The 20,772-nt window shown below is 35.4% G+C and overlaps 1 protein-coding gene across 1 annotated transcript in view; it reads right to left on the bottom strand.

Moving 5' to 3' along the window:
• Positions 1-20,772, bottom strand: part of RABGAP1L (RAB GTPase activating protein 1 like) — a 368,977-nt gene that overhangs the window by 295,330 nt on the left and 52,875 nt on the right. Inside the window, exons 8-11 of the mRNA XM_087827782.1 lie at positions 20,283-20,393; positions 8,464-8,530; positions 4,399-4,501; positions 748-914 (exon numbers count right to left, since the gene is read on the bottom strand). Of these exons, the coding sequence (XP_087683908.1) occupies positions 748-914; positions 4,399-4,501; positions 8,464-8,530; positions 20,283-20,393 (448 nt within the window). The remainder of the gene's footprint in view (positions 1-747; positions 915-4,398; positions 4,502-8,463; positions 8,531-20,282; positions 20,394-20,772) is intronic.

Raw genomic sequence — 20,772 nt, 5'->3', positions numbered from 1 at the left:
GTTAGGTACTAAACAAATATCAGTGGAATGAATGAATGGCTGGTAATGATTACCTTCTTCCTTCACTAAAAAACAAAAATTATGTATACTACCTACTAACACTGCCTAATTTAGGGATGTCATAAAACCCCTAATTTTATTCATTTAATATTAAGATAACTTTATAACCTTGCTGATAAGTCAAACAATATACAGAGTGGGGCGAAAATAGGTTTACAGTTTTAAGTATGCGAAACACAAGTTTATTCTTGTATTATTATTTGTTAATTATTGTATTATTTTCCATATGAACAACTGTAAACCTACTTTTGCTCCACTTTGTACTCATAGAATATTGTAGATAGAAATAACTATGACAAGTAGTCAGATATTACTTGAATATTTATTCATTTTAACTTTATAAAGGTACAATATTTCTGTGTCCTGTCATTTTGGTTTTAATTATCATATATAAAAGAAAGAAAAGTTGTTTTAGGTATAGAATCAATATTTCTATTAAGTATGTTGATACTTTAGAGGTACACATTACAGGTTCCTAGGGGGGGAAAGTACATAGTTATTACACTAGCTGTTTTTTTAGCTTATATAACCTAGATGTGGATTTTTCAAATACTCTATTGGTTGACTCCAAACATCATTTAATTAGAGAAATTTTATTGCTTTTTATTGCAACTTAAGGAACTATCTTGGCACTTAAAAATAATGATAGAAAAAATATATCATATGAAAAGAAAAAAAAGGTCCTACCTGTTTCAACCTCATGAAGAAAGTCTCCGTGAAAGTCTTTCTGCTGAAATACCAGAATCGCTCATTTGCAGGGTACACACGCACCACTGTCTCCAGGAGAAAGCGGACGGGCTCCACCACCTCCGTGACTACCATATCCACTGCCACAGTCATGTACACTCGTTTATCTGTAGCAGAAATTGTCTGTGTTTTATGCTGGCTTTATTATTCCTTCATGATTTAAGAAAACAGTTTCCTCACTTATGAAAGAACTAAGGTTCTTTATTATCATGTTACCTTCTACATTTAATTTTAAATGTTTTACTGTCACTTTGATTAAACTGGTAACCAAGCATTCCAAGTATGTTTCTCAACACACAGGACCTATTTTAATCAGCTGTCCAAATCTCCTTGGACAACTTTAATGTTTTTCTTCCCCAATTCAGGTCTTACTATAAAAAATAAATAAAATTAAAATTTCAGGATGTGTTTTATACTAAAACTAGCCTTCAGATTTCTGAGAAAAACCTCTGGAAAAATCACAAAGGCTTGCTCTTTCATCTCATAAAAAGAGATACTAGAAATTATGTTTGTTTGTTTGTTGAGTTGCTTGGGAAAGATCGTCAAATCAGAAGACCTGCTCTACCTTCACTATGTTAAATTTGCACAGGAAAATGTTATTAAAATGACTATTTCAACATTATATGCTCTACAGGAATTCCTTGGAGACTTGTCAGTTAGCTCCCTCATTATCCATAATATATATTAATCCTCCGGAAAATCACTGATCCAAGCTCGAGTCAAACAGTTTGTGGGTTTTCATATATACTATATGTATCTCAGAGTCCTGGCAAGTGCTTTTAGAGAACAACACTATGTGTTACAGTAAAAATTTCAGTTACTATTTAAAATGTTTACTTGGCCGCAGCTTCCTTTAATTTGAATCTAGAATCTTCTAGGCCAGTGGCTACTGGTCTTCCACTGTTTCATAATGATATGCTAAAATATGGATTTCATTTTCTTTTATTTACCCTGCTTCAGATTCATTGGGGTTTTTTAATCTGTGGCCTAGTTACTCCATACCATTTTGTCATTTCTTCATTACTTTTAATTTTTTTTTTTTTTAATGTACTGTACCCACCACTTTTAGCTCTGAGTTAGAGGGAAGATCAAATAGCCAAGCCCATTAAAAGAAACATTCAATTGTGTTTTTTAAAAACATTTTACAACATTTATATGCATCAACCACATGCCTATTAATATCAAACTCAACAAAAATTGTATTACATTCTTACTAAATACACACATTCTGCTGCCAATTCAAGAGAAAGTGGGACTCTCTAAATACTGCACTTGACCTAAAAGACCTTAAAGTCTAAGGGAGTAATGTAGAGGGGTAAGACAGAGTAACACAAAACATAGACTGTAATACACAACTTGGTACAGTGAAAAGATCCAAGGCATTTTCTCTCCCAGGCTCTCAACTTCTATAAAAATCAAAACTGTAATTCATGAATCTCCTGAATAATGTATAATATCAAGTACACCATTTGAAAATTTTAGAAATCAGGTCAACATTTTGGATTTGCATATGAAATCATTTTAAATTTAAAATACATTATCTTTTGGGTCAAAAGATTATTGTAATACAGTATTACATGAAGTTTGTTTTAATAAAACAAATTTTAAAATATATTCTTTTGATGATTAAATGTGCATTAAAATACAAAATGAAACTGAACTATGTGTTACATTAAAAACATATCAAAACTGCTTTATTTATTTTTTGAAATTCTGATATTTTATTCTTCAAAATTTTTCTCATTTTTGTGTTTTCTTTCTGAATGATTTTAAGAAAGAAGTTAATAGACTGGTATTTATAAGTCTGTCTCCAGAAATAGAGAACTGTGGCTGTAAAAATTATTTATCCCTAATATATGAAAAACTAAATTTTATATAATCATTATTTTTTCCCTCTTTTTAGCCCTCAGTATGAAATAGCTTGATGTGTGATCAAATGCATGCAATTTATGGGACTAGAAAAGACTCAAGAAAATTTGAGAGTAATTATCATTTTAATGTTCTTCATTAATATATTATACTTCCATATCAGTATTCATTAATGCTCCTGTCTTGAACCAAAAGTCTACTGTGGGTATAAACTAAATAATGTAAGAATAAGAGTAAAAAAAAACAAAAAACAGATCCATCATTTTCTCAATATAAATTATTGGCTGAATGGTTGAATGATAGTAAAGAATTTAGTGTAAGATTATAAGTCATAAGCTAATTAATGTTAGTTTGAAAGCAAACGGTGGAGTGGCAAAAAAAACAGGCAATTAACATATCTGGGGAAAGTAGGAATAAAAATAACCAGTGGGAAAATGACCACTGTGACTATATGCCATTTATAAATTCTGTTCAACACTAGCCATGTTAAACAAAACAAAAATGTAAACAAGGAAGAAAGGGTTTGTCACAAATGAAATCCTTGCTACACACTACTAGGATCTAAGCTCCCAAAGGTCAAAAGACTGGAACAAAAAATGTAATAAATGAAAAAAAATAAGTAAACTATAATTTTTTTTTTTTAATCCTCACCCAAGGATATTTTTTCCATTGCTTTTCAGGGAAGGGGGGAGGGGGAAGGGGGAGAGGAAGAGGGAGAGAGGGAGAGAGGAAAGAGGGAGAGAGGAGAGGGGGAAAGAGGGGAAGGGGAGGGGAGGGGAGGGGAGGGGAGGGGAGGGGAGGGGAGGGGAGGGGAGGGGAGGGGAGGGGAGGGGAGGGGAGGGGAGGGGAGGGGAGGGGAGGGGAGGGGAGGGGAGGGGAGGGGAGGGGAGGGGGGAGAGAAACATCGGTTTGAGACACACTGATTGGCTGCCGCACACACTCGCCCCAACCAGGGCCAGGGATTGAGCCTGCAACTGAGGTACATGCCCTTGACCGAAATCTAACCCGAGACCCTTCAGTCCTTGGGCCGATGCTCTAACCACTGAGTGAAGCTGGCTAGGGCATAAGCTATAATTTTTGAAGTTAAAATACTTATCAAAGATATAAACAATTTCAGAATTTGGTTTCATCATTTCTTTCATATTCTTCCATCATTTCCCCCAAATAAAACAACTCTATAATAATAAAACACAAAACACAATGCAGCCAGCATGGCTCAGTGGTTGAGCGTTGACCCATGGACCTGGAGGTCACAGTTTAATTACCATCAGGACACATGCCCGGATTGGGGGCTCGATCCCCCAGTAGAGGATGAGCAGGAGGCAGCCAATTGATTCTCCTTCATCACTGATGTTTCTATTTCTCCCTCTCCCTCCCTCTCTCTGAAATCAATAAAAACATATTTTTTTTAAAAAAAGAAAAAGATTTAGCATGTTTTAATGCATTATACACATTAACTTAGAATATTATTTTCCCTGCAATGGACCATTCTTCTTATGCTAAAGAAATAGTGTTGGAGGTAGAAATGCAAAATGAATAGTAAGAAAACTGTATCAGATGTGTTTATTGTGCATAAAAAAAATCTATTAATGAAAAAAATAACTCCATTTTAAATGAGTACCAGATTTTTCTTAAAAAAAAAAGAAAAAAAAATGGCAAAACAATGTTGTCCATAATGTAAAATTTTAAGCAAATAATAAGGACTCTTTTAAGAAAATTTACCTTTTGGAGTTTCTTCATTAAGTGCTAGAAATATGGGTGCATTGGGGTTCCACATGCCGGTAATAACATAAGCCCTCCCATCATAGCTCTTTCCCATGGATTCCTGTGAAAGTTCAAACAGGATTATATACATCAAGAAAATCACCACTTCAATTAATAAATGTATCTTACTTTAAACAATCAAATTTACTAAAATTTGGATTTACAATCAAAAGGGGGGTTTATTTTCTCTGTAATTTTTTTCACCCTACAAAAACATTTCTTTAAATATTAAATTCTCCTATAGCTTTCTTCAAACAGAGTTTCTATTTAGAGACACGGACCTCTTGAATAAAAGAGGTGTACTCTTCCCTGCTAAATCACAAAAATGTAATATTGCTATGAAGTTATACTTAACTTGATCTTAGGCTGGTGTCAAAATCTCATCTACTTACGCATACAAGGATGTATGTAGTTGCTATGAAAACTATAGTATAGATCTCACTGAAGAGAGTTAAACTGAATTGATAGTTAATCACAGGAAAAGATAGTACTTTTCTCTGATGATCTAATTTTAATATACTCTTAAAATGTTAATTTACTTTGTCACGATCAATACCTTCAAAGTGAATACTTTCCTACTATGTATGTCAGATATTTATACACTTTCTTACAATCATAAATCAATATTAGGAGACTAATACTGGTTTGTAAGCAACATGGAAGCTTATTGACTATCTTCCTCCACCTCTACACTCACTCACTCCTTCCCTCTCTCCTCTCCCCCTCCTTTTCATTTCCTCTACTCTGTAAGACTTTTACCTAGCCACCTCCTGACTCACACTACAGAAGCCAGCAACTCACTATACTGAGAGTAAGACCACATATAGTTGTGTGCGTGTGTATGTGTGTGTGTGCTGGGGTGGGTAGGTTAAAGGTTGTACCATGGGAAAATGGCACACAGAATACAAACATGTGCATATGCAAAAAGGAATAGTATCTACATACAGTACTTTCAATTTTCTGTACCAATTTCCTGTTATAAATAGAGCTCCAAGGGTCAGACTAAACAAAAACTTTTTTTCAAAATTACATATGCTTTTCTGAATCCCTATAAAATTGTTTCAGTCATTTGGTAACTACTATGTATATTTTTCTGGTACATTGGTGATATTTCACTAATCAGATTGCATAGCTTGAATGCAAAGACCACATTCAATGAAATACACTCAAGGTCATGTAAAGGAAATTCAGTACCTCCAACACTCATACATTCATATTCTCTTTCTCTCCCTCTCCCTCCCTTCTCTCTCCCTTATTCTCTCTCTCTCCCCTCTAATTAGACCCTCATTCTGAACAAGAATGGACATCTAACACCACCCCCCCCCAAAAAAAACAATGCATCTGTGGACAAGAACTGCACTATGCTTGAGTCCAAAGAGAAGAGCTAGACCAATAAAATTATTTATTTCAATTGACAAATACAAAGGAAGTGGGCAGATAAAAGTAGGGCTGAAAAGGTTTTATAACAAGTCAGGTGATGACAGGTCACATATAAAATGAAGTTAGCCTGGCCGGCATGGTTCAGCGGTTGAGCATCGACCTATGATCCAGGAGATCGAGGTTCGATTCCCAGTCAGGGCACATGCCAGAGTTGCAGGCTCAATCCCCAGCAGGGGGGGGGTGTGCAGGAGGCAGCCAATCAATGACTCCCTCATCACTGCTGTTTCTCTCTCCCTCTTCCCCCTTCCTTCCTCTCTCTGAAATCAATAGTGATATATTTTTAAAATAAATAAAAAATAAAATGAAATTAAAAAATAAAATAAAATGAAGTTAGATGATAGAAGGAGACTTGACTTGGGTGGTGAACACACAGTACAACATATAAATGATGTATTATAGAACTGTACCCCTGAAACCTATATAATTGTATTAATCAACATCACCCCAATAAATTCAATAAAAATTTAAAAATAAATAAAATCAAGTTAGATATGTGATGATAACAAACTATATGGTAGGGAAAATAGATATAGAAGAGCAGAGTATGAGGAAATTCCTAAATGTTAGGAGAGAAACGGAGAAAACAATTTTTTAAATCTTTTAAAATAATTAATCACGCAGTCAAAAAACAAAAGCAAATATTGGGAGGCAGGGAGGGAGGGAGAAGTGAAGAGAGAGGCAGAGGAGGGACTGGGAGGGAGAAAGGCAAGGAGGGAAAAGGGGAGGAGAGAGTGGGTAGAGAGAAGGAAAGAAAGGCAAGACTTTCAAAGTTTGTCAGAATAAAGTGTAAGAAGGTAAAATCTGTTTTCAAAAGTATTCAAATATTTGGACATGTCATCAAAGACACAGAAGTATAACGTCTTGCTCTAGGGGGCAGAAATACCACAAATTAGGCCAAGTTACAAGGAATATGATACAAGGTGATTACAAAGAAATAACTTTGTAATAACCAGCACTGTCCCATAGTCTTCATTATAAAGTAACGAGTTCGTTTTTATTAGGTGTAGTCCAGTCAAAGCTCAATAACCATGTATTAAGACGGTATGAAGATTAATAGCACTGGGTAATAACCAGTCACAATTGTTGATAACTGCAAATGCTAACCCTCCCACCTGACCAACTATTAGTTGTATAGGTCAGCCCACTTCTCTCTCCAGGGGCTTCAATGCTGACAAGCAGTTTGATTTCAACATGGACTCTTAAAGGTGGAGGCTGCACAGCAAGGAAACACACAAGGCGCCTCAGCAGTTCATGCCAGGCCTGTAATTCTACAATCTGAACTTAAATTTATGGGAAAATCTCTGCCAGTGATTCATCTTAATCTCTTAAACTCTGAAAGACCGTGACTAGTTAAGACCTAGAAGCTTCTAAGTGTTTAATGGCCCTGAACTACCTCCTCATGGAGTTTCCAGGGCTCGAAATGCCCTGGATTGCCTTAGTAAAAGCACTTGCATTACTGCTGTGCTGTAAAGAGGGATAGAGGAGAGAGGGATCAATAGCTAACATGTTTGCACGTTCACTGTAACTGGTTGTCTTCACCTGACCTATCCATACGGTTCTTCGTCTATATTTCCGTGGCTCATTGGACCAACTCAATGAGAGCACTTAACCCATTGCTCTAGTTTTACAGACTTATAAGGCTTGTTTCTATCACAGGACTAAGTTTCCAACCTACAAATGTTAAGAGCTGTGTTCTGCCTTATCTGCAACCCCAGCACTTCACACAATGCTTGGCACACAATTAGGAGCTCAAAAAGGCTGACTAAACCATTCCAGTACCACTAGAAAGTCAATGGGATGTCACCATGAAATAAAGAAAAAGTTGACATAATTGGTAACATTTATCTGACATTTGCAAAACACAGCTGAAAGGGAAAACACATATAGTACTTGTTATCACTAAATATAAAAACTGCAGTGAAGTAAGCAAGTTTTATGTTTACTCTAAGATGATCATTTCCTATAACATTTTAAAATCGCAAAGTAAATGTTTTCATTAACTGCAATATTGGAAGGTATTTCTGTTTAAAAGTTAAGATAGCTTGCTATTTTTGCATCAAATACCAACTCTTAAATATATATTGACCTTTAAGGGCATTCCTGAAATAAATACCACTCCCATAGTAAATATACTTTGCTAAGGACAGATAATTAAGGAGGAGAAATTCAGAAAGGGAAATGCTTTTAAGAAAATAAAAGCATCCATCATAGAACTCAAATTAATAACAGTGCATTAAAATAAATAAAAGGTACCATATTCGCTCTGGATATGCCTGTTATAATCATGTACTTGCTATTTTTAACTCAAGGAAAAGACATCCTCCTAAGAAGCCAAACAAATGAATTGTCATAACACTGTCCTTTTGCTTTCAACTTGCATATGATGTTTTGGTGGAAATTTTCCCCAATCTCTCCCTCATAGGTAATTTTAAGTGTAGGTTTTCAAATTTCATTATTACTATCATAAAGCTGAATGTTAGAAACAATTTTCCCAATATGACATAATTTTAAAACAGAAAATACTTTAAAAATATAAAATAACTATCATCTATACTTGGTTAAGATGTTTAAGGTTATCATTACCATATCCAGTAAATGCATGTCACTGTTCTTCACGTTTCGACCTGGGCTTAATAACATTCCAAAACATCTGAAAATTTGGGGGGGAAAAGGAAAAATAAGGTATCAAGAATATATAGAAGCCCAGTGAGCAAAAGTCTTTTTATAATAACTATACAATCTGAGCTCTGTACTTATAGCTTTCTTTTTTTAAAAGAAACAGCACAAATAAGAATTCATTAAGATACATAATAAAAATCACACAGAAATAAGTTATCTAAATTCCCAGATTTTACTTTTGCATGCAAAAGATTACCAATGATCAGAAACTGTGATTTTTTAAAAATGGCCACAAAACTGTTGATTGAAACAGAATATAGTCGTGAGATATGAATTTGTTTCTAGGTAGAAATGAGATTTTATTTACCTTAAAATTATACCAAATATATAGGTCAAGATCATCTAATCCAGTTAAATTAAAAAGGAGATTTAAAAAAATAAGACACTGTGCTCTCCCTTCGCATCAAGTTACATTAACAGAAACAATTACCCTGGCCCTCACCAGTCATGTTCACTGAGTAGTTTATTAAAACTATGTGCTCAGTTTGAAGGGGGAAAAAAAGTTATATGAAGCACATTACTAAAAGTACTATTAGTGAAAATATTATCCAATGTACTATATACTATTAATCATTTACTTTATTCCATGATTCCTGTCTCTAGAGAAGTGTTGGAAATCCCACAGACACTACCCCTTTATTTGTAAAGGTTTTTCATAAGCTCCAAAACTCAGCTAAATCTATTATTTTTTATTTGTAAGGATATTATTGTTAATTCTGCTTTATAGGGAATAAAGGTAAAGTCCTGAGAGGTTAAACGATATACTCAAATTCATGTGGCTATTCCACAGGTCTTGTTACTCGAGAGGGAATGTGATCTGTCCACAGTGTCCTTCTGCCAACAATGCATACACACACTTACTAGAGTGTTTTTATTGCAGCTTTCCAAAATTTAAAAATATGCTATGGAGCACTTTATACGGGAGTAGAGAATGTAAATCAATTAAATATGAGGTTTTTCAAATTTTAAAATAGTGGCAGCTAACCAATCAATGTTTAATATGATCCTTGCTGTTTCCCAAAGGTTTACTTTTCTAGTAGCACTGGCCATTTTTTCCCCCATGAACAAGGTAAGTGATTGATCCATCCAAATATCAGCTCAGTAAGTAGAAAAACAATATACATTTCCTGTGAGTACTTTAGGATATTTTGCTCAGGGCTCCCTTTGGCATCCGAAAACAATCAAGTACATAACGAAGATAAAGTCAAAAAGCTCTGAGGATAACTTTCCAAGCATGTTATTGCATCACTGAACAAAATATAATCTTATATAGAGAAAATTATACTCTAATAGTCATAATTGTAATATGATCATTATTTGATCTCTCTCCTATGAACTACTATAATAAACACTGTCTGTATAAATTAAATGTTAATTAATTATGCAATGCACTGCCCTACTTCCCCTACTGTTGCCTTAAATTTTTGATAAGCAAAAATAAAAGTTAATTCTTTTCAATATGACATTTGGTCCCCCAACTAAAAAGTCAGGTCAACAAAGACAGAAGGTTTGTCTCAAATTCCATACATAGCAGTCCCCCCTTATCCACTGAGGATTCATTCTAGGACGCCCAGTGTATACCTGAAACCACGGATAGTGCCAAACCCTATATATATTGTTTATCCTGTACGTGCATACCTTTTCACTTAAAGGATGCACCTTAAGGCTTCTCTCTGGCATATCCGAATTGTCAACATCATTACTCTTGTGCTTTGGAGCCATTATTAAGTAAAACAATAATGGATGACTTGAACACAAGCACTGCAATATCTCAACAGAAGATCCGAAAACCAAGATGGCACCTAAGTGACTAACAGGCAGGGAAAGTATATGGCCTGATTTTGTCATGTTACTCAAAACAGCACATAATTTAAAACTTATAAAATGTTTATTTCTAGAATTTTCCATTTGATATTTCCAGAGCACTGTTGACCACAGGTAACTGAAACCACAGAAAGGAAAACTGAGGATAAGAAGAAACTACTGCATATTTTGCTTCAGCTTTCATCAATCATGGATTTTGTAAAGAACAATTCCCTATATTATAGGGTTTTTAAGTTATAAAACTATTATATACTCATTGTAAAAAGTTAATGAATTCCAAAATATACAGGAAAAAATTAATTCTCCCTTCTCTCTCTCAGCCCCCTTAGAAACCAATGCTAACAGTTTAGTAAGCATCCTCCATATCTTTCTTTTGCTCTTTTCAAAAATTTGAAATCATATTATTTTGTCTGTCTAGCACTTGCAGGTAAATGGTACAATTTTATATTTCTTTAATATGATATTCCTATATTAAGCTCTATTGTAAAAGGAGTCTTGGAAGTTTAGGTATTCCTTAGATAGCAACACATATTACCTTATTTTGATGATCTTTGATACACTGTTCTTTTTCTTGGTTATAAGAAAAAAATTGTGCCACCAACTAGCAGTGTGACCTTACAGAAAGACCCAACCCCCTTGGGCCTCTGCTTCGTCTTTTAGAAAGTGGGAGAAGTGTAATAGATACACTCTAAGAGTTCTTCCAGCACTAAATCTGCACAAATTTTTTTCTATCAAGCTGTATTAGTCATTTCCAAAATTATACTTCATTAAAGCACATGAGTTTCCTATGGGGAGAGCAGAGTCTATTAGGAATAATGTGTCAGTAATTAGATAGATATTATTATTACTACAAACACCTAAGGCAAATATTAAGTGTTTCACTGGGGAGTTCAAAGCATTCAACCTTCACTTATTAACTCTATAAATAATGTAGAAAGCAAGTTGCTATCACACCTATTTTCTCAAGGAGCTCACAGGCTAGTAGGGGACGAAAATAAGTAAACAGGCAATTCCAGCCTGATATGGTGAGTTCTCTGATAGCTGCTAAGTGTAGAATGTTAACAAGCAAGTGGAGACCCAACATTATTTACAGTATAGTAAGTAGCTGACCTGACCAAAATTCGAAATCAACACTTCTGAGAATAAGATGATATAATCAGATTAATTATGCCAGCTACTGTTCATTGAATGTCTTAACTGTAAGTCAGACATTACTATATTGTTACATTTATATTTCAAAACAACCTTCTAATAACCTAATAATAAAGCTGGTTTTCAAAAAGTAGAACTGATTTGCCCAAACCACACACCTATTAAGTCATAACACTAGTAGTATTCAAGCCCCTGTCTGTAACTCCAAAACCGCATGGTCTTTTACACATTATACTCTGGCGGCCCCCCTCGCCTATCGGTAGAACAGATTATAAATTCTCTGTGATCCTGGGCAAGTCACACACTTCAAAGTCTCACCACATTTCTGATACCATTATTACCTGTTCACTATGTTAATGTAAAGTTGAAATGAAAAAACTCATGGTGGATGCACACTGCAAACTACAGAGCCGTGCCAATTATAAATTATTATTACAATTATCACTGTTAATACAAAGAGAAAGTTCAGCCTTCCATAATACCTAGCGAGTTTTTACTCAAAACAGAGTTTTAAAGAGCTTTTAACACCAAGTTAGCACCCATACCAAAACCAAAAACTCAGTAGCACAGCTTTAAACTTAACAGTGGAAAAATAAGTGAGAAAAATAAAGATATGTTAATGTACTACAATAGGAAACTAATTTTTTTTTTAATTTTGCTTTTTATCCCCCAAATCATTAGGGTTCTATATACCTCCATGAACACTATGGATTAAAAAATAAGAGAGGAAAGAAACAGAAAAGGAGGCAGGCATCTTACTAGACCAAACTTTTATTATTAAAAATGACAGAAGAGGCAAACAGAACTACAAACAAGAAAAGCTATAACTCAATCATAGTTTTTTAGAACAATGTATAAAAACTCCAAATAATTTCATAAAAATTGGAATCCCAGTTAGTTTCAATCTAAAGAATTTAAAGCAAAACATAGTTAGAAAAGTCTCCTACATAAAATTGTTGGGGTTGTTTTTGCCTTACTGAAGGAATCAAGGAGAGAAAGACATACAGGCTTCCTCACTATGCACAGTAGTGTGGAACACGATAACCTTACAAACTGGAACTCTGCAAAAGTGATCTTATAATCCATGGGGGAAAATATGACTTTTCTGTGACCTTTAAATACTGGTAATGACAAATTCTAGAGCATGACCACAGAAGTAGGCGGCTGAGGTAGGGAAGAGGGCAAGATCTTGGGACAAGCAGAGATCAAGAAACTAAGAAGCTAGACTATTAGAAAAATCATCTACACAGATGTTAAAACTGCCCAAAATTAAGATAAGCCTAACAACTAGAGAGCGGCAGTAAGCCAGGAGCTAAATCTTCAGGGAATCCCAAGGATTTGTAGATAACTGCAACGAGAGAGGTGAGAAGACAGGAAAACCCAAGAGCATGGATTTTGAAGCTGGGAATTTTTAAGAAGCAAAGGCACGCAAGAAAGATGCTTACACACCTCCAGGCCAGAGGTACAGGCAGTGGGAAACAGCCATCACCTGAAAGTGCTGTTTAAGGGCAGCAGTGGACTCAGGCGAAAGCCAGGTCCTATAAAGTAAAAGTGACATTCAGAAGCACGGTGGAGAAAAGGAATTGTGCTGATGATGAGCTATGAGTTCTGGAGTGTAGAATGGAATGGTTTAGAAAATTGGGCCAAGGCGGAAGATGGGTGTCAAATGGGGGCGGATATACAGAGCCATGTGGGGATTAGAATCTGAGTATTAATGGAAAACCCAGGAGTCACGGGCTTCTTATAAGGCCTAAGAAAACAGGCAAAATAGATTATTTCAGTGAAGCTGGGAAAAAGGACCTTAGCAAGAGCATGCAGAGATCTGGAGTACCCTGCTTCACTCCAGTTTTGGACAGCTTCAGTATACAAGTAAAGGGAGGGGCAGTATTACCAGAGGAATGTGGGGGTCTGGGTACCCTCTTACTATTATTGATGGGGGCTAGGAAGGGAAATGGAATACATGAGTGTGGAGGAGGTTTTACTTTAAGTGAATCAAGAAAAGATTACTTCTGGATGTCCAAACACACTCTCACTTAATGAGTTTGCAAAGGTATAAACCCAAATATATATTTATTTTACATGCTCATAACCTCATCTCACAAATGCTACTGCTCCTCTGAAGACAAGGTCCAAAAAAGCTGTCCTATGTTTTCATGAAGACCTTCCATTAAGCAAACCAATAAAAGGTACACACACACACACACACACACACAGAAATAGTGATTTTAAATGTGACTCCTGCATGAAAAACTAGTCATAACAAAATGCTCTTGTGTTGGAGTCCTAAGGCCACTCCAGTTGATGATTTGCTACAAACACTCAGTATATAGTTGTATTTATGCCCATGACTGTTTTCTGTTTGTTTGTTTGTTCTTAATGCTCACCTGAGGATGTTTTTTCAGTCCATTTTGAGAGAGAGTGGAAGGGAGGGAGAAGAGAAAGAGAGAAAAAAAAAAATCAATGTGAGATATACCAGGGTCGGGGATTGAACCTACAACCCAAGTACATGCCCCAAACTGGGAATCGAACCTGCGGCCCTTCAGTGCTCGGGCCGACACTCCATCCACTAAGCAACACTGGCCAGGGCAATTAGATGCTAATTTAATTAGATACTGTCAGTCTAGGCCCAATTAGGAGAGAAAACATATAATAATTTGAACAGGGTAAATGTACTATAAAGAATTCTTAAATGTAATAGAGTAACTAGAAAAAAAATTCTAAAGAATACCGTAAGGCTAAGGGAAAGCCCCAAGGAACAGCACACTCGAAGGAGGGTCCTCTCCCTAAAGCTGGTATTCAGATCTCACTGGAGAGGTTATGACTGCAACCAAGTGGAAGTCAAAGAAGTTTACTGGACTGCCCAGGCAAAGCTGTGCCACAGACAAGCAAGAAACAGCCCTCCAGGTGCAGGCAGCTAAGGTGGGCAGGCAGGCGAACAATGGAAATCAGCGCTCCTAGAGCCAGCTCACTGGCAGAGTGGTGCGAGCCCTGGAGCCCACATTGTTTGTGTCTGGAAGGCTACAAGGAACGTCTCACTGAGTCAGTTCCAAGACTGTGAGCTCAAAGAGGGAGAGGGTGCACTGGGTGCCCAGCTGGAGCACAGCACCACTGAATGTCCCAGAATCTTGCAGAAACAATCACACCAGAACCAGGAAGAGAAGTCCCGTCCTCCTGCAGTGTCTCTCCAGCACCCTCTACTGGCACAATTTAATATTGTGCTTGCTTGCAAAGAAGAAAGGGGCAAAGCTTCACTAATGCAGACAGAGTAAGAGGGTAGATTTGGAACCAAGAGACAATAAATTGATTATCAGTATAGGATATAATTAAAATACTCCATCTCTTCTAATTACTTAGCAGCCAGGTTAGAAATCACAATTTCCTAAACCAATAAATAAGAAATTATTTTCTTCATGTAAATTAAGAATCTAAATTGGTTCACCATTATGGAAAAGATGAAGGTTCCTGAAAAAAAATTAAAATTAGCTCTACTATATAGTCCAGCAATACCACTTCTGGGTATATACCAAAAGGAAATGAAAACAGGATATCAAAGAGTTATCAGATATATGCACTCCCATGTTTATTGCAGCATTATTCACAATAGACAAAATATAAAAACAGCTGAAGCACCCACCAATGAATGGATAAAGGAGATGTCACACAAACAACACACACAAATGGAATATTATTCAGCCATGATAAATAAGAAAATCCTGCCACTTACAACAACATAAATGAACCTTAAAGACACTATGCTAAGTGACAGTGGGGGAATAGAAGAGATGTTTAAGGGCACAAATTCATAACTAGTAGTAAATAAGTAATAGAGGTCTAATGCACAGGATAGTGAATGTAGACAATACTGTAGCATACTCAAACTTACTAAGAGACTGTATCTTAATTATTCCAACCACACACAAAAAATGATAATTATGTGATGTAACAGAGGTGCTAACTATCACTACAGTGGCAATCATATTACAATAAATAAATATATTAATCAATATGTTGTACACCCTGAATTTACAGTGTTATATGTGAATATACATAACACAATAAAAAAATTACTTCTACGCCCTGACCAGTGTGACTCAGTTGGTTGAGCATTGTCCTGTGCACAGAAGGGTTGCAGGTTCAATTCCAGGTCAGAGCACATACCCAGGTTGCAAGTTCCATCCCCAGCTGGGGCACGTACGGGAGGCAACTGACTGATGTTTCTCTTTCACGTGGATGTTTCTTTCTCTCTCTCCTTCTCACTTCCTCTCTCTCTAAAATCAGTAAAAACATTTTTTAAAAAAGAATTATATCTTCCTTAAAAAAAAAAAAGACAGTAGAGAGAAAGAACCTATATTCTGGTATCAGATGTACTCTATTTAATTGTATGGCCTTGGGCAAGTTATTTAACCTCTCTGTGCCTCTGTTTCCTCAACTGTACAATAAAGGTAACAGTACCTATACCTCATAGATAGCACCTAGAATAGTGCTCAGCACAGAAAAAGTGCTAAGTGAGGATTAAGTAGCTAACTACAAAGCTGAGTTCCTAGCACTGTGCTAGATGTAAAAGATTGTGGGATAAATTATATACAGTATTTGCCTTCAAAGGGATCAAGGCAGATTCTCACACTATAGTTTGTCAAATATCTACCTATGAGGAAAGCTGGAACCCTTGAATGCAGACAAACGGCTTCAATCATAATAAAAATTAATATTTAAAAAAACAAAATATTGAAAATTCACATTTGGAGAGGGTGATGGGGATACACTGGGGTTCAATATGTTATTCATTCTACTTTTGTGTCTATGGGAAATGTTACATAAGAAAAGTTGTTTTTAAAAACAATAAATTATTTTTTATTTTAAAGGATAAGACAAAAATTATGAAATCTGAAGGATTTTCTTTCATATCAATGACTTTATGCTACAAGTAACTGTCAGCATCAATATTTATGATTCAGTGGTGTTAAGAATTCTCTTGACAAGATTGCCACCTACTGGATTACCTTAAATTCTACCACTTAACATTTTGTGATTTAAACACATTAAATACCACATATAACCAACAGAAGGCAAGTATTTGCAAAATATCCCACATCACAGGAAATTCTGCCTGTTAGGTTGAGCAAAGTATTATTTAAGGAAGACCAATAGCCTTAAGCAATCTCAGTCAATTCTAGATGTTTACAGAGGAAGCAAAGAAACTTAACATGAATTTAGTAATTATTGCAGGATAGATGAACCCACAGTTGTTAGATATTATCATCAAGATTAATTATATTAAAATAAAAGCAATATAGTAAGTGGCTATATATGGGATGATTTTTAACTACCCTGATATTATGCAAGTGGGTGCTTGGGCTTAGGTAAAATTTCTAATGATAGCAATATATTCTGATTCAAAAAGTATTTTACCTCAACTTAGGCAGAAGCTCAGATAATGTGCTCTGAAATATGCCTTAAAATTATTCAAAAAGTAGATGAAGTGATAATGAAGACACTGATATCCAAGGTTATTGAAGAGATTCTGAACACAGTTGCCTCAGGAATATGAGAGTGGACTAAAACCAACATTCTTAAGTTAATTATTTTGTATAATATAGTCTAAATGTGTGTGTAAATGTTTAAGTTAACCAAGAAAATGTTATTATTGATCATTCAATGATTTCATCTTTAGTCATCAAGGTTTCTACATTTAAGATCAAATGGGAGCTTCTCATAGCAAAAAGGAAGGCCTGCACCCTATATACAAGCAGAGTATAGGCCTCTAGAGTAGAGGCATAATAAGCCACTTAATCATAAAAACTCCAAGATTTTTAAGTAATTACTAAAAGTTAAATTACTCAACACCTAATACTTCTTGGCCTGTGTTACTTCAGACTTGACAAATGAAAAGCTGCCTTCTGTTATGCCAGAAAGCAAGCACTGGGGGCAGAGCTCCCACTGGCACATTCTGGGACCATCTGAGCACCAAAATAATTAAGCACTGTAGTGAATTATAAACTACTATGGGGGTGGGGGGACATTTATCATAGTAAAAAATGGATCAGACAAGAATCATAAGTGAATAAAGGAGGAAATTTTGATGAGAAGCAGGATATTTTCATGGGTCTCCCACAGACTGCTTACTAGTGGCAAGGGAATGGGGAAAAAGGAGAAATCAGACATCCTGACTCGGTAATCAAAGCTAACATCACCAGTGAGGGACAGGCGGGTATCAAGCACCTCCAGATGTGCGACCCTGAGAAGGAAACACCACCTGTGCAGCAATAATAGCCTTAATCTAATCATCTAATCACAAGGAAACGTTAGATTACCCCAAAATGAGTTATAGTTGTAGTAAAAAGAAGGGAAAGGAATGCAAACAGAGAAAGGCTTGTGAAAATGTTTCCAGATTTAAAAAAGCTAAACACGTATAGCAACTAAATGCAACACCTGACCCATCCCGTGAATCCTGACCTGGAAGAGGAAAGGATGGTATGGGATTAACTAACAAAACTGTAGACAAATGGCAGGTCAGATAAAAAGTACTGCATGAATGCTAAATTTACTGAATTGATACATATAATGTGGTTATATAAGAGATACTCATTTCCTAAGGAAGTATATAAGGATAAAACACCATGAGGTATGGAACTTACTCTAAAATTATTCAGAAGTGTGTGTGTGTGAGAGAGAAAGAGAGAGAGAGTGTGTGTGTAGGTGGGGAAAGAAACACTGAGAGACAGGGACAGAGAAACAGGAATCAAGAATTTGAGAGACTGAGAAAGTGGGTGCAAAGCAAATGAGCTAAATATGACCAATAGGTGATTCTGAGTAAAGACCATACAAGTGTTCTCTGCACAAGTTTTATTTTTTCTCTTCTGTGAGTTTGCAATTACTTCCAAATAAAAAGACTGAAACATTGCTATACCTACTGCTAATAAAAAAAAGTCTTAAATCTCATCATTCTTTTTTTTTTAGTGGTCAAAATGGTTTACTCACATTTGTTAAAATCAGAACTGAAATGATGACATGTATAAAAGAATAGATAAAGTGGTTCTTTCACTATAGCCCATTGTGTCCTTAATGTTCCATCCCCTGCTGCCCAATGATTAGAACATGTGGACTCAACAGAGCAGTTACAGGGACTCAAAATCATCTCAATTGGAAGCACTCTCCACCTCAGCTCCTGTGGCTTAGGACTAAAATATTCAAAAGCAACAATACCTTTATCTTCAGCTATTTTACATCCATTTTAAGAAGCCATCAATTTTAAAGCTCACAATTATTTTTTATACCACTAAGGGAAAAACCATGACAACTATAATTATAAGATGCCATCAATTGTTAAACACACCACAATTTCTGAGATGTTAAACATGAAAACATGTGCCTCTTAAAATTGATGAAATAGGGTTTTTATTATTTGTTTTCACTCTACCAAGATGCTGAACAGAACGTTTCCTGTTATTTGGAGACCAGCAGTAGGATCCAAAGATGGGAAGAAAGTGGCACTAAATATCTGACACTCTAAAGAAAGCTACAGATAACTGGGGGACAGACACCTTCTCCTAGACGCCATTGGGACAGAGGCTGCCATGATGCCATCAACCAGAACCTTAACTGGCCCTCACCTTCATCCCAGTCTAGAGAATGAATGAAGAAGTGGTCGTAGTATACAACAGACTTGATAAAGAGGCTTTTTTCTTTCTCTGTAATCACCATCAGTATCTCCCACTCCTCCAAGCCAAGTGAATAGGTATTTGTTTTTATTTCCAGTTTTTTGCCACTATAAAAATGCTATAATAAATATCCTTCAAAAATGTTCTTAGTGGTATACACTCTCTAGAATGGGACCCATGTGTCTCATTATAGGTATTTTTTATCCTTCATAGATGTTGCCAGATTGCTTTTCAAAAACTATGTACAAAAAAAAAAGATGTACACACACTTTACCCTTTTTGCCCATATCCCCACCAGCTCTACATCCTATTTCCACCAATTGGGCATCTTACTGTTACCTTAATTACATTTCCCTGTCTATTTGTGAACTGGGACGTCTTTACATATATATATATGTTTGCCGGCCACGTAAAGAGCTTTCCTATTCATACCCTTGCTCGCTTTTCTCCTTTTCTTCTGCCAATTGTTACAAAATTTATATATATGATAGGTGTTAACCCTTCATCTGTCATCTATATTATGAATATTTTTCCAGAACTATCATTTGTTATTAACTTTGTTTATAGTATCTTCTGTCCTAGAAGAGTTTTTTATTTTGTTTTATATAGCCAAATATAAATATATAAATGCACCCACACACATATATGTGTATGTGTGTGTATGTATGTGCGTGCACATTTATATATTTAAAAGATATGTATCCATCTTTTAAAGCCCAGTAACTACATGGACTGTTTATTAATAAATAAAATTTTAAAAATGACTGAGAAGTTAAGGTATCTGTCTTATATGTAAATAAGGAACAGCAAGAAAAAGGAATTTGACCAAACAGAGTTGAAGAAGTTGTTACTGAAAACATAAAGCCATTTCATGTTTATTGCCCCATCAATGAGATTTCAATGAACCAGTTACATCTCCCTTACTTAAGCACGAAAGCATTATGATCCTCATCCTCATTTTAAATAAAGAAACTAAATATGGTAAAAAGCCACAATGACTAATACAGCTGAGATTTAATAGCATGTCTCTAGAAACACAACACCAAGGTCAATATAAGATTTGGAAGCATTTAGGAGCAAGCTGCTTACCTTTCAATAGCTAATTCTTTGTTAGAAAGTTGCTGCACTGTAATCACAACCTTCTTCTCTATTCCTTGTTTTAATTTGAAATAAAATTTATCTCTGTCCTTAGGCACAGGACTGAAATATACAAAAAAAAAAAAAAAAAAAGAATTATCAATACAATAAAATAAAATAATCTATTCCAATGCTAGAATGAGACAGCAAAGTATAGAAGCAACAACACCCTTATTCTTAAAATGTACTAAACTCTCCTCCTGTCACATAGTAACAAACTACAATTTTATAGTCAACAAAACATAACAGAGATTAAAAACAAGATTTTTTAAATGACATATTTCAAATTTTAGTTTTTAAATTAACAAATTTAGGAATACGATCTAATAATTTATTTTTAAAGATGGTCCCATGTCTGGTTTAGCTGGAAGTGCAGTCATGAGTTCTTTTACCATAGTGAAACCCAAGGCAAAAGAAAATAAGAAGAGCTTACTTTTCAACA

This window comes from Miniopterus natalensis, chromosome 19, assembly GCF_054644295.1.
Source record: "Miniopterus natalensis isolate mMinNat1 chromosome 19, mMinNat1.hap1, whole genome shotgun sequence".
Taxonomy (NCBI): domain Eukaryota; kingdom Metazoa; phylum Chordata; class Mammalia; order Chiroptera; family Miniopteridae; genus Miniopterus; species Miniopterus natalensis.
The sequence above is the reverse complement of the archived record's forward strand: the minus strand, read 5'-3'. Positions and strand labels throughout refer to the sequence as shown.